This window comes from Athalia rosae, chromosome 3 (genome assembly GCF_917208135.1).
Source record: "Athalia rosae chromosome 3, iyAthRosa1.1, whole genome shotgun sequence".
Lineage (NCBI taxonomy): Eukaryota > Metazoa > Arthropoda > Insecta > Hymenoptera > Athaliidae > Athalia > Athalia rosae.
In genome coordinates this window covers 1,851,519-1,865,711 of record NC_064028.1, presented here as the reverse complement: position 1 = coordinate 1,865,711, position 14,193 = coordinate 1,851,519, and the positions used below count along the sequence as shown (strand labels likewise).

Sequence of the window (14,193 nt, the reverse complement as noted above, 5' to 3'; positions counted from 1 at the left end):
TAGAAACGGAATTTTAAACAAGATCAGTTTCCTTTCCAGAATTTTCGGTGATTCATAAAAGAGCTACTGCTGTAGCGGGTCATGTGGGCGGAGCGATACGAAACCGGGGTAGTCGGGTCGTATCAAACTAGATGCATGACTCACCCGAACGAAATTTCAGGTATTCGCGCTAAATCACCCGAATTATGCATGTATTTACATACATATGTACTGCCGATACACGGGAGCAATTTCCCCCACTTGTAATATTTTTGTCCCCTACTTCCACTAAAATTCATACAAGCATATGTAACCGTTCACTTGAAAACGAAATCTCAGAGGACTTTGCTGTAATAACAATGCAATTCGTTCTACTTATTTTGATAAAAAGAGAACGATCGACACGTCGATTATAAGGTTGACATTAACCTAGTTTACGTTTATTATAATAATTATGTTGGATTCTCGGTAATTGAAATTGGCAGATGTTGTCCATGAGCTAGCCTCGATGCACTAGTAAGTACACATACGTATATCACGTATTATATGCGTCAAGGTTCTAAATGGACCCATATCTGGGTATCAGACCTCAGTAGAAGTCAAAGCAAAAGAATTAAGTCTCGCAAGTCATCGTCATGAGGATGGTGGTATTGCGGATAAGCTTGTTGTCACATAACGGACGCAGGTGTTCCTTATTTATGTATGTAGTAAAATGACTTACGTACGTCATCCACATCTAGGATACAGCGGAAATTGCTTTGTGAGATTTTCATTCCATCCAACTTTGCTTTCATTTCCTTGTCTCTTCTATCCACGAGCAATTAGAGTCACTACATATGTGAAGGAAAACCAAGACTGCGACTACACTTTGGCTGCAGTATTTAACTATGTATAGCGAAGACTGAGAAACTGCAGCACTGCAACAATTATAATATTTCAATTATAAAATGAAATTGAAATTCTTGTAATGTATTCATTCCTACCATGATTTCTTCATTATTGTTCATCAAATATGCACAAAAGATCAGGAGTATTCGAGGTCTCATTTTTCCTGAATGAATACTTATACATTTTGATATTATTGCATAATTATTATGCGACAAAATAGCTTTACATACATTAAAGTAATTACATACCTACTCACCAAATAGTCTATATCTTATCTTATTTGTCGCTTCAGCAGAAGCTCATTCTATCTGAACAATTTGGGTTTAGTGAGCGATACCTGCGAACAAATTTTCGTTTTTATTACACCTGTATTATAATGACTGTATATTGATAACAATGACGACGATGCTAATGATTATGATGGGACTGATAATATTGAATCAATATCGCGACATGAGGGATAAGAAGTTGGAATAATTTTAACCTTGGAACCTCGAAGATATTCTACCTCCATGAGATGATGACACACTTTGTCAACACCAATTCGAACCTGCCTACGACTTATTGTATGCGAAACCATATTATTCCTGCGGCGAAGAGCCCACTGACAAATCAACCGTTGAAGAATTTTCAGATCATCGTTCGTCCAGAGATCTTTTTGTTTCGCGCAAAATGAAATTTCAAACGTGAAATTACTTTACGTAAACTAGCGTAGAACTCGCGTATCGCGACATCTTTAGCACTGTCAAAAGACTCGAACGGATTGCCATATCGAGCAACTAGATGACTGCAGCACCGACTACTTGTAACGTCACAACTGTGAAACAGAAAACGTCAGTTAACAACATCAACATTTGGTATTCCTCGGCTCTGACGTCGCCCATTAATCGCGTTCAGGGGCGCGAGTATGAAATAGAAATGTGAAATCAGCAGCGTTGAGAGTTTACCTCCGATCCGAAGAGCCGTGTCAGTTGGTGTCAGTTGGTTTCAGTCTGCGATCGTGTTAGGAGTGTTTGTGCCTTAACTTGAACGATGCCATGAATCTCGAGTGCGCCAGTTCGAATTCGCGATTTTAAAATTCAGTGGCAAGGTGTATGATATTATAAGCTACCTTGGATAAAGATGTCAGTAGATTTTGGAAGATTCTTGTAGAATTCACAATCTATACTGATACATCGCGATGCCAATCCGATGGGAGAGCAACAGGTTCTACTCAACGCAGGGGGACATCGAGGGCCTAGAGAAACGATACGATATTATCATGCTGTATAGCGGTGAATTATAACTCACGATTACATCTGTAACTGGTGCAAATGTCAACTAAAGAATGTGACATTGGCGACGTGTAATCGTTGAAAGTGTAATTTTGGATACCAACGCAGATCTCGACACTACTACGGATGATCTAGAAAAGTTATCCAATATGGCGTCTACCGATCTGTCGTTCGGTAAATTCTTCATTGTTACGTTTACATATTGATAATGTAGATCTGAAAAGAAATTTAATAATTAATTAATCGTTTAATAGTTCGGTGTTATGTAATGTGGCGCACGCGTCCAAGAACTGCCACGTGGGTTACAATGATTTTCCAACGCGGTTCTCAATTTCCGATATCAACCTTAGATATGTCGGGATGTATCCAAATTTTATTCACTTGATTACCCAACAGGTTCTATACCAGCCTTCTACAGAGAGGTTTATGAGAAGTGTTCACCCTCCGGAGGAAATGTTGAGAGGGAAGTGTTTAAATCACTCCTCGTAAAGTCCCAACTGAGCAGCTCCATCCTCAGCCAGGTTTGCATTCATATTTTTAAATCTGAATTTCAATCCATTCCTCATAATAGTGTGTGAAATTCGTTCTAAGCTGGTTGAAAGTTTATTTTAAAAGCATAATTTTGCCTACACTCTATAGGCCCGAGCTACAATGCAGTCGTTTGATATGTTTTTGTTGCTGTAACTGTCACGTTGACGTTGACGTTAACGTTTACGTTGTAATGTATGCGGATCTCATACTACTTCGGTATTTTTACGTCAAATCAGATACCGTTATTTTCACGATTACTTTTTTTTTCTCTACTGATGCTTTGACCTTGTAAATTAGAATGTCACATTTTTGTTAGAATTATTATTATTGTGGGTTGCTGTTATTATTTTATATATATTTAAGCATAAATATGGGATAGAGAAATTATTAAATCGCAGGAACATGAAACGAGGATCTCAAAACTTCTACGATTTTGCTTAATTGATCCCTTATTTATGAATTTCTCATTATCTGCTCACCAATTTTTTCTTTGAAAAAGAAGAAAATTTGTCAGAAAAACTCGACAATAATAACTGTTCTTCATTGTCGATTACAGAAAAATGTATATCGTTATTTGATTTATTTCTCCGCGTTTTTTCATGCTTCTTTTTCACACCGTGCTATTCCATCACATTGTAGAGCATAATCATAATATTTCAATTGATAGCACTGAAAACGCCCCCCTGGTTTCCTCGCAAATGTGTGGATATCCCGAAACCCTACACCAATCGAGTTTAAACAGAATCTGAATTTATTTCTGGTGATGAAGTTTTGAGTACAAATTGAAAGAGTCAGATAGAAATTGAATGAATTATCCAACCCAACCATGCTATGTAATTTTCAAATCATGTCTTGTTGAAACATTAGTCATACTAGCGTAAAGTAGCTCTTCGTTCTTATTTTCATTAGTTGACAACGTCCCAGCTAGATCCTATAGTCAATTGCCTCCCCCCCATCCTTCCCCCACGTATGAGATGTGCGTGCCCCTTGTAAGAAAAATTTGTGGATACGCTGAACCAGTACTTATCGTCACTGGGGTCAACATGTATCCCTAGATTGTGAATCATAAGTCGCCACTGATAGCTGTTGACTGTTCACAGTAGAGTGCTCACTAGCCCGGTTTATTCTATCAATCTAATTCAATTCATTTATATCAACACAATTTTCTTTACCGACAGAGTTTCATTTTGTTTATCGATTTCATTAATCTTCTGCAATTGTTCGATGGACCTATCATTGTTATATGTTTTGTATCATCGTTGTTATACATAACTTGCTGGATTATGTAATTGAGTGAGATTGTGAGGATATTATATATGGGGATTTTATTAAGATTTTTATAGGGCTTCCTGTATTTTTAACGAATATTAACCACAGTTTGTATGTGAAATAACATCTTGGTCGTTATTGAGCTAGTTGAAATATCTTTCGATTCTGGACTAGAATTTTCAAGGCTAGTGGAATTGCTTAAAGATCACTTGTTCCTGACTCATCTTGATTTTCAAGGAGATTATAATATTGTCATATGCAAGCGTCAGTTCATCCTTCATAGAACTAACTGTTTTGTTTTCTGGCCCTCAAATTCATTAAAATGCATTTTCTGTCTTTTAATAATATTTTACAGATCTGGGAGTTGGTAGACAGCAAGACTGGATATTTAACACGCAGTGGGCTCTACAAGGGTCTGGCGTTAGTTGCTTTTGCACAGCAGGGTAAACAGCCGAGCGATAAACTCCTAGAAATTTCAGAATCTCAAGGTTATTCAATTGTTCTTTATATATTTTGAAGTTTTATCTTGTTCGTTATTTATATCTATGCCATGAAGTCGTTCCAATCAAACGAACGATGCAATATTTGACTAATTGATTCTGTCATAGAATTACCAGTACCTGCACTTGGAGATCTGACAGAAGTGGTTCTTCTTGCGCAGAGAATGCACAAGGGAAGTAATCCCTCCAAATTGAATCTAACTTACAATGATATTTGCAACATAGATACCATAGAAGTCAACTTGGTGCCTGAGAAAAAGGGAATATTCTTGAAGCATGTCGAATATCAAGTGACAAGTAAGGTACGATGCTGATACTTTGTCTATCGAACAGCAACCTAGGGATCTCGATTATTGCAATAGACTAACTACATTAAATTTTTGATTTGCAGAGGTTTAACTCTATTGTCTACCGGCGATACAATGACTTCATATCTCTCCATGAACTCCTTATAGCTAGATTCCCTTACCGGCTTATACCGAAACTGCCACCAAAGAAGATAGTCGGCGGTAAATACAAAATAATAAAAGTATCTTATCTATTTGTATGAAAATATGGTTGCAATAATTTTTCGAAACATTCTTCCAGCGGATTCTCAATTTTTGGAGGAAAGAAGGCGTTCGCTACTCAGGTTTCTCACATTGATAGCACGCCACCCAGCGGTCAGCAAAGACCCAATTGTGCAGTTTTTTTTTACATTTACTGGAGAAGACACGCAGCACAAGATCCGGGAAGTGTTCAGGCGTGTTCCAGACGAATTTGCGACATCGGAACTCTCTTGCCAAGCGAAGGAACTCGTTCCCCCTGAAACGTTAACGGAGTTTGCTAACAGCAGGGACCAAATTCGAGTTATACTGTCCGGTATATCCAGACTCAAAAATATAGCAGATTGTTTAGCTATCCGCTCTCATGGCTATGCAGTCGACATGGCCGAACTTGGAACTCAACTGAGCAACTTGGCTAACGAACCCCATGGTGCCAGTGCATGGGCCACAGGAGGATCGACAATCTGGCATGACATGAAAAAAGGATTTCACGTTATTTCAAAGTGAGAATTACATTTAAATCATACTCTTTCACATCTTCTTTACAGAGTTTTAACCAGTTACCTTCATCCTTAGAGAATTTGGCCTTCTTTCAACCAGAGCTTTGCAACAGGCAGTGATAGAGGAAAGCATGGTGTGTGAAAGGCTGAACTTACTATCAGATATTCTCATCGCTCACAGGGTATTATGTGAGCGACACGAGAGAGGAGTGAGTGCCGATCATCAGCGAGCACTTTCCACTATGCTATCATTGAAAAAACGGCAGATGCAAGGAGTTATTCGTGGAACGGATGTAAGAATTTTTAAATTGTCAGTGCTGCAATAAATTTGGTCAAGTCATTGCTGCAGGTTGTATATCATCGTGTAAATGAATTTCTTATTGCAGGCAGACACTGTTGAGTATTTGGAAAATAAGATGGTGGCTCAAGAAACTGTGATTGCAAATGTCGAACTGAGAAATGCATTCTCACTCCATTGTCTGCATATGGAAACTCAATTAGTTCATGCGCATTTGGAAATCCTTGCCACGGTACTCCAAAGCCTCGTCAGTGTACAGATTAGAGGGCATTCAGAAGTAAGTCTCATTTTTAGTACAGAACTATACCTATAATACAGCACGAAATTCTAATGTAAAATATAATTTTTTTACTTGCTACTAAGGATTTGACGTAGAATACGAGGTAAGAGTTGCAATTTAACTTTACCACCTGTTCTGAAACAAAAAATTCATTCCAGTTGACGGAGGTGTGGAAATTGATGGAGCCGACCATAACGAAGTGTTTGCCAGAAAAATCAACGGGAAGTTCGAGAAACGGAGTCTCATAGTAATTTAATGTTTCTTTTTGATCTGAATCGTGCAGCGTTTGTACGTACAACTCGTTGCGAAACGAATGCGAAATACTCTATTTTTAATGATAACACGATGAAGTTAGTTATAAATAATCTGCGCATACAGAAGACCGAGAACCAAACAAATCATTCAAGTTCGATGGAAATGAGTGGTGTACTATGGATAGCGATTAGAATATAGTATCTCCGTGCAATATCATGATATCGTATTACCATATAACTATACGCAAATCAAATGTTAGAAAAGCTATGTTGATGCATCACATTATGCAGATTTTAGTGATTCGACTTTTGTCGGAGATTTAGTTAAACCAAGATTTTTATGACTCGGGCTTCTTGTTTTACAGATGTCTTCTTTGGTAATGGATATAGAATTATTTCTTTTTTACTTCGTTTCGATCACATAAGCTCAGAACATTCCTTGTTATGTACTTAATATATTTTACATGTATATAATTGTTAAGATTAAACTTTAGGTATTGTCTCATACAATATCTATAGATATCAATCGTGTACATAGAAATTAATATTGAAATGTGCCTTTCGTATATGTCTTGAGAGCATATATATATTGTATATATAACATAACTGCGTAGTATATACCCACAATGATTATTTCGAATGTTTTGTACAGCGTAACAATCACAATTTTAAAATGGATAATTGAATAATTGTTGATAAAATTCTTAAAATTAACGGTGTCTCGTGAAGTTAATCGTTTCTATCTGACAGCATCCCCTAGACTCAGGAGATCTTTGCCCCTTGGAACGTTGTCATCCTTGATTTCCCAGTTCCCAGAATTCCATGCTTCGGTGTTCGAGGGCGACGTCATGAGCAGAGGCGGAGCATGTGCGTACCGTCTCGGTCGAACCGAGAGATTGAACATACTGCTCGCGTTCCGTGTCCATGTGTGCATGATGCAGCAGTGTGTAGATCGGTGTCGCGTGTTGCTTTTGCGTATTCCGACCAAGCAAAAGTAAATCTTGGTAGTATAGTAGAAGTCCAATTTAAACGCAGAAGGGAATCAATTGCTGGTGACTTGTGGGTGCATATCGCAATTGTATATGGATAGTGCTTATAGTGGATCACGCCTCGTCGTCGTCGATCGTCATTCGTCGTCGTCGCACAGTCGCAGCAGTTACAGCAGCAGTAGCAGTAGAAACGGGGTGAAACATTTCAGACGGATGAATATTGGATAGTAATGGCCACGTTTTGATGGTAGCTCAGCGAGGATAATAGAAGCAAAAACAAGAGGAAATTTTGGAAAAGGATAGAACGGAGGAACGAATAAAGAGGAAGTGGCTGCTTGCTGATCCTTGAGAGCCTTGAAATTTATCTCGAGACAGCCCTCTGTCGTCGTCGTCACCGTCGTAGCTGTTTTTGGTCGGCGTTGGCTCGGCGACGAGCTCTTTGTGGAATAATACGTGCGAATTTTAGCGAGATAGATAGAAATAAACAAACATGAGTGAGGACAGGAGTGACGAAGATCCTATAATGGATATATGGTACACTAATTGGGAACAACAATGTGTTGAAGCGATCGAGGCTGAGCCAGACTATGAGGGCCAGCTACACACGTCAAAAGAATTATACTCGCACCAGATATGGACCGGATTTCATACCACAGCCTCAGCCATAGCGCAGCTATACAAAGGTCGATATTTCCGATTAAAATCAACTGCTAATGAGAATTTCATGACATTTCTTAAATCCCGATTTCCCTTCATCCTCTTTCAACCCCGATTTCCGATCCGTCTCGTCTTTATCGTCATCATCATCCATTTTGTGATTAGCTTCCTATACTTTAGCCCAAAGATCTATATTACCTCGTTTCTATCGATGCAATTTGCATTGCGATAAGCTGAATAAATGTCATCCTTTCTTCAGATCGGACACAAGGTGCGTCACTCTGGATACCTTTCCAAACTGCTGCTGGCACAGTCACGTCTTTATACAAAGGTCTGTGTTGTGGAAATTTTCACAAATATTATCTTCCTAAATATCAGAAAGTGTTGAGGTTAATCTGTGCGATACAATGTTTCAAAAATTTTCATCATTTCTAATTATAGAATCGATTGACGGCATGCGAAAGTGCAGTGATATTGGAGTTGAGATGGGAAGGCAGAAGCGTAGTAAAGAAATAATGAACTGGGCACGAAAGAAGCGGCGTACTATAAGAAGAGAGGATCTTTTGGCATATCTAGCTGGAAAACCACCTCCACCACGACCTCATTCTCACAGGTAAATATGAAGTCAATTATAATTCTTCCAAATTCAATAGATCCATAAATATTTTCTCAAACCGAAAAAATTCAACCTAGTTACCCTGTAGATAACATAATTATACCTATCATTACTGACACGCTTCTGAGATTAAGTTGCCAAGTTATTTGTAAGCTGGCGCTTTGTATTCTGTAGGGCTATTTCTGTCCGATCAAAGATACACGTGATTCTGGCATTTCTATCTTCCTCACATGCACGAAGATTATTGTGTTCTTTTTTGCTATCGCTAATGATGGGTTGTTTTTTTTCACACAATTGGATTTAATATATTTTTCAGCAAAATGAATTCTTGAGTTTGGAGAAAAATGCCCCTGGAACATAGCTTGTTCTGGGAGTACCCTGATATTTGTATTAAGAATTGATAAGATAGTCTGACTTGTCTAGGAGTTCGCCAAAGCCTCGCATGATGGTTTGCGGTTCTCCGCCATCACAGAGCCCTGCACCTAGTATGGTAGTTACACCAGCACCAGCATCTGGTAATGACGCAGACCCAGAACTCCATACATTCAGAGAGGCAATTGCATTATCTGGTAAGAAACTAATTTCTTAGTTTGTAAACACACTGTCCCTCTTTTCAAACAAATGCAAAATGACTTCTTTGCTGCAGACGGATTATAACAGATAGAGAAGTTTTGTCAAAAGTGAAACTACAATGCATTTGATATTCCAGGATCTCCGATATCACGCCGTGGTGGAAGACAAACAGAATTATCAGCCTTCATAAGCAGCGAGTTTGCCCGGCATCACAAACGACCTGCATCGCATGATGTTGATATGGGATCACCAACGCACAAACGTTCACGTTTCATGTAACGGCGTCGTGCAAAGTAGATTCGTCCCTGACCCATCCCACCCCTTATTCCCTATTAATTAATAATTAATTAATTATTCAGCCCTCCGACACGGTTCCCGACTAGGCGTAATTATTTAATAATCAAATTTTTTCCAAAGATTTTATACACAAACCTATTTACTCCGATATCACCTAGTAGCGAATCGGCAAACTAACATCTTGTCAGTTTGGCGATCAGGTTCACCATCTACTTTAACAAATAATATTTTTATTTCATCTTGTTTTTTTCCTGCAATTTTCTTCTCATTTCGCTACTTTGATAATTTTCCGTTTCTCTCACAATCGGTTCAACGACCATTTGAACTTGTAACATCGAATCTCTTACTCCTTATAACAAGCATTCATGAGAAGTATCGATGGAACGGTATGCAAGCAGTGGAATTTGATTGAAAATTTTTAAACAAATTTTCACCAAAATATCGTGAAACGTTTGATGTCTGGAGAACAGTGGCCCATAACTGTAACAATGAATATTCGTACGTATAAATTCTTCAAATATCATGCCTAGAGCGGGTTGGTCAGTGCAGCGGATGCTAGCAAATCATTATAATCACGTATGTTGCCTACGAATTTCAAACTGTCAATAACGATGCAGGAACAACGTGATTATGAGTTCATCTTTGATAAAAAAACAAACTTTCACTGCGCCCCATTTTCTAAATATTTTATTATTTACCGATAGTATCTCGACGAGAATAATAGCAGCACGTTATCTAAATATACTTTTTCTTGACCTAGAAAAGCTGAATATGAATATTATGATAATGAAGTCGATTATCATTTGGATGTATTTTATCTACTGTGGTCGCTCCTTTTAATTTATATTGATTAATATTTTTCTTTGCCATTTATAATGATATGTCATAGTTTGCACAATTTCGTTTACTTGTTATTATGATTACTATTATGATGATGATGATTATTATTGTTATTATTACTATTATAACGATGTACAATGTTCAGTGTTAACATGATACATAGGTATTTGGTACATTTAAAATTGAACGTCAAGAAAAGTTATTAATTTTCTCGCCGAGTTACTTTTTGTTGACAATTTTCTGACCTACGCGCGCACACACACCCCTAGGAAGAAGAAAGTTGTTTGGTTGTAAATATAGGTTCCATATCATCATCATAATTATTCTCATTTTCATCATTGTTATCATTATCATTATTATTATTATTACTATTACTATTATTACTATTACTATTATTATCGTCATCGTCATCGTCATCATAATTATCATTACTACCTTTCTGCGCCTCTTGGAATTCTTACAAAGTTATTTTTTTTTCAACCAAGTGTCGCCTTTTATGTTCTGCAATCGTGATCAACCGATATTTATTGTATTATAATACAAGAAATGTACATGACTAGGCATACCATTATGTGAATGAATTCAATAACACATCACTCGATAATGACAAGCACTGAGTATAAAGAAAAAGACGTAAAAAAAGGAAGGCAAAGATTTTAAGAAATAATCATAATAAAATATTCTGTTAATCTTCCCCTTTTGCACTGTATAGCCATATTTGAATACATGGTGAGAAAAAAAAGAAAAAATAGCTACATAGATATATGTAAAATATAGATTTCTATTAGATATTCTAAAAATGGGAAAAAGGGAAAATTAAAGAAAAAAAAAACAAATTTTAAACAGAAATTGCTAATGATGGGTTAACAAAGAACAGCCCGATCCGCTGTTATCTAATAATCCAAAATGACGAGTGATACCACCTGTGAAAAAGGGAAATATTGGTATAATTAGGAATTTCTAATCAATTAATGATTGATTATGCAATCATTTGTTACACGAAATTCATCGGCATTATGTTTTTGTTGTCCACTTATACCATATCGTCGTCGTAGGTAATTATTAATAAACCTCGATTGAGTATCGATGTAAATAATCGTACGGAACGAAAGAAAAGAAACAAGAAAAAGTTACAGTCTTGTACTGTTGAGTCATGTTTTATTTTTACAAATGGAAATTAAAAGGGGTGGATATGAAATCTCATGTTTAATAAATACTACGATACTTTTTTCTGCTTTTTCCCACACATATTTCACCATCAACCAGAAATGTTGTACAAGATTAATCTGGGATGCAATGAGAAATTATTGTATAACGTAAGAAGAAAAAAAAATGAAAGAAAAACGATAATAATACCGATACAAATCTACGCTCGATGCGAAGATGATAATAATAAACCTATGAATTCTAAATGGTGCTCTTATTTTTTTGCCAATCTAAAAAGCTTGTATATTTTTGCGTCTCTTGTTTGTATAATACATATATAATCATTTACAAATAAAACCTGCAAAAAGACTAATATGCCTAAATGGAATTACACGAGAACATGAGCCACTTGTTAGCAAAAGTTGTGGATAACGAGGGGATAAGGAATTTTCCTGAGGCATGATTAAAATAACAAATATTTTCCATTGATGCCTTCAACTAAATTTTATTTACAGTCTGGTAATAATGTGACACTCTACTACTCAATACTAGGAGGCCACTAAAATTTTCATCAAGGAATGTGTTTGACAACTAAAACAGTGGGAGGAAAATAAATACTATCTAAAACGTATGTAATAAAAATCTTCAATTTTAAGTAGATCATGTATATGGTAAAAACTTGTTTGCAACTAGATTGATTTCTATACATTTTTGTTAATATAAACAAAATTTATACAACTTAAGCTAATAGAATTTACTATTACTCTGATATACATCCTTTGTCTTGTAACATTTTCTTATATTAGAAAATGGATATATTTAACTACTAAAATTTAATGACTTGATCGAAATATAGCATGCGACTCTTTCTCAGTCAATTTTCCAAGACTCAGGCAAATAAATCTTCCTCGGATTCTTCGCTGGTAAGATTCAGCATGCTTATTTTTGAAGTACTCTCAGTAGTTCGAACCACAACATTTCCTTCTACTTTGTTACTATCTACTTTGTCAGCTTCAATATCATTATAATTTTTACTCGTCGATGGTTTATTGACTGGAAACTTTGAGACCTTTAGTCCGTTGGACTCAGATGATGGCTTAGAAGCAACGGGTCTATGATTTTTCTGCCTCCTTTTTGTTTCCTCGTAATCTGAATCTATCATTTTTTCATCATCATCTTCCATTTGCCTCTTCGAAAACTTTTCCTTTCTAATATTGCTACCGGAAGCACTAGTTTTTAGTGGAAATAATGTAGAATTGCACTTTTCCTTGGATTTGTTCCATTCTGGTACTCCATTCTCTGTTCCATCTTGATCAGAGGTTTCGCTTCCATCAGTGTCTGCATCAAATACCGATTCGCTAGTACCAGGGGTGCATGATTTTTTTGACTGTTCTTCCAGTTCTCGAATTCTTGCCTTCTTTGAGTTGAGAACTTCCAAGAATCTCTCGTATAATGTTTGCTCCATGCTGTTTTTTAAATTTGTCATAGCTTCCAGTTTTTCATTTAATCTTTCTATTGTAGCTTTTGACTGATCATTCTCTTTTTTGAGCTCTTCAACTTTGCTTTCCAAGAAGGTTTGTCGTGTCACTAATTTCTCTAGTATCTGCAGAGAAACCTCCTGTAGCGGTACGTGCTTCAATTCCATTATCCCGTGGTTCCAAGCCCCAGATTTCCATCGCAATTTTTGTTCAGTTGAAATAAACTCCATTGTCTTATCTTTCCCAGATAGAGCAATCCTTGCCTCCTTCAGATACTCATCACGTGTCCTGTTGCGATTAGTAGCAAAATTGTCTACCTGAGATGTGCTCATCTATAAGAATTCATCCCAACATTCAAATTCTGAAAAACTAATCTTCCTACTTTTAATAACTACAAGAAATTATTTGGTCCAATGTTTCATTTATAAGTATCAGATTCAATGAAACTACGGTTTGGTTCATAGGACTTTAGCAGAATATATATATTTGACAAAATCTTAGACTCGTAACATCATCCCCAAGGGAGATGAGAAATAGGCAAAAACTCCATAGCGAGAGGGAGATTATTTTTTGCTGAGATAAGGTAATCACCTCTCCAAGTGAGCTGGTTTTGAGATTGAAGACTGTAGTCTTGAAGCTAGATTTTAACCATTCGGTGAATAGTATGATAAATTGATCATCATGTTTGTTTAGGACACGACAAGTCGTTACGTCGTCACCCATAATTAATTCAAATCTTTGTATTTAAAATTGTATCTTGATTGTCCGATTTTATTCTACGCAATGGTGACTACCAAGAAAAACATGGCTGGTTTTAGTAATTAATTGCATGTAATGCTAGTTGATTGCATAAAAATTTGACAGCAAGCTAAGTGGAAATCAGTCCTTCTTTTAACAGGTTATGGTACCCAAGAAAATCGCGTGACGTCATATTTAAAGCTCAACTTCAAGCTTCGATAAGTGACATATGTATACGCATCGCGGGGTCGTGGCGTTGCTTGTATGTATACAATCCTTGTTGTTGTTGGATACCATTTAAATCTATTCTCAGTGATTCTCAATACTTGTATTGGGTCCGAAGGTACCACCGGTACCACACCCTCACTATTCCCGTCATAGCCATTACCTTGAAAAGTGAATGCAGGTCAAGTAATGCACTATGTAATGTCTACGAGGAAATTCATCATCACCAAAGATGCAGGGATATACTAGCCCACGAGTTCTAGGATATAGGTATATGTTCGATATTTTAGTCTGAAGCTACGTTCATGAGAGCTAC

The 14,193-nt window shown here is 36.8% G+C and overlaps 3 protein-coding genes across 5 annotated transcripts; 2 read left to right on the top strand and 1 right to left on the bottom strand.

Moving 5' to 3' along the window:
- The first annotated feature begins 1,749 nt into the window (after positions 1–1,749).
- Positions 1,750–7,032, top strand: LOC105685653 (sorting nexin-8-like). 2 transcript variants are annotated; one of them, XM_020852036.2, is made up of 10 exons: positions 1,750–2,315; positions 2,538–2,662; positions 4,297–4,429; positions 4,550–4,743; positions 4,833–4,950; positions 5,030–5,489; positions 5,563–5,779; positions 5,873–6,061; positions 6,148–6,167; positions 6,223–7,032. In XM_020852036.2, the coding sequence occupies exons 1-9, from the start codon at positions 2,291–2,293 to the stop codon at positions 6,157–6,159; spliced, it is 1,473 nt and encodes a 490-aa protein (XP_020707695.1). In that variant the 5' UTR covers positions 1,750–2,290; the 3' UTR covers positions 6,160–6,167; positions 6,223–7,032. The 2 variants fall into 2 exon arrangements, with proteins under 2 accessions (XP_020707695.1, XP_012255371.1); XM_012399948.3 differs by lacking the exon at positions 6,148–6,167 and having other exon boundaries at positions 1,755–2,315.
- A 182-nt stretch (positions 7,033–7,214) lies between these two features.
- LOC105685416 (telomere attrition and p53 response 1 protein) lies at positions 7,215–11,702 on the top strand. Its single transcript, XM_012399470.3, has 5 exons — positions 7,215–7,990; positions 8,224–8,295; positions 8,406–8,577; positions 9,004–9,149; positions 9,290–11,702. Exons 1-5 carry the CDS (start codon positions 7,798–7,800, stop codon positions 9,430–9,432), a joined length of 726 nt encoding a protein of 241 aa, XP_012254893.1. The 5' UTR covers positions 7,215–7,797; the 3' UTR covers positions 9,433–11,702.
- Positions 11,703–11,921: 219 nt separating this feature from the next.
- LOC105685413 (DNA repair protein XRCC4-like) lies at positions 11,922–14,165 on the bottom strand. Of its 2 annotated transcripts, none has more exons than XM_048652121.1 (2): positions 14,041–14,165; positions 11,922–13,246 (listed from the first exon to the last, which is right to left on the bottom strand). In XM_048652121.1, exon 2 carries the CDS (start codon positions 13,244–13,246, stop codon positions 12,326–12,328), a length of 921 nt encoding a protein of 306 aa, XP_048508078.1. In that variant the 5' UTR covers positions 14,041–14,165; the 3' UTR covers positions 11,922–12,325. The 2 variants fall into 2 exon arrangements, with proteins under 2 accessions (XP_048508078.1, XP_012254888.2); XM_012399465.3 differs by having other exon boundaries at positions 13,506–14,082.
- Positions 14,166–14,193: the final 28 nt, after the last annotated feature.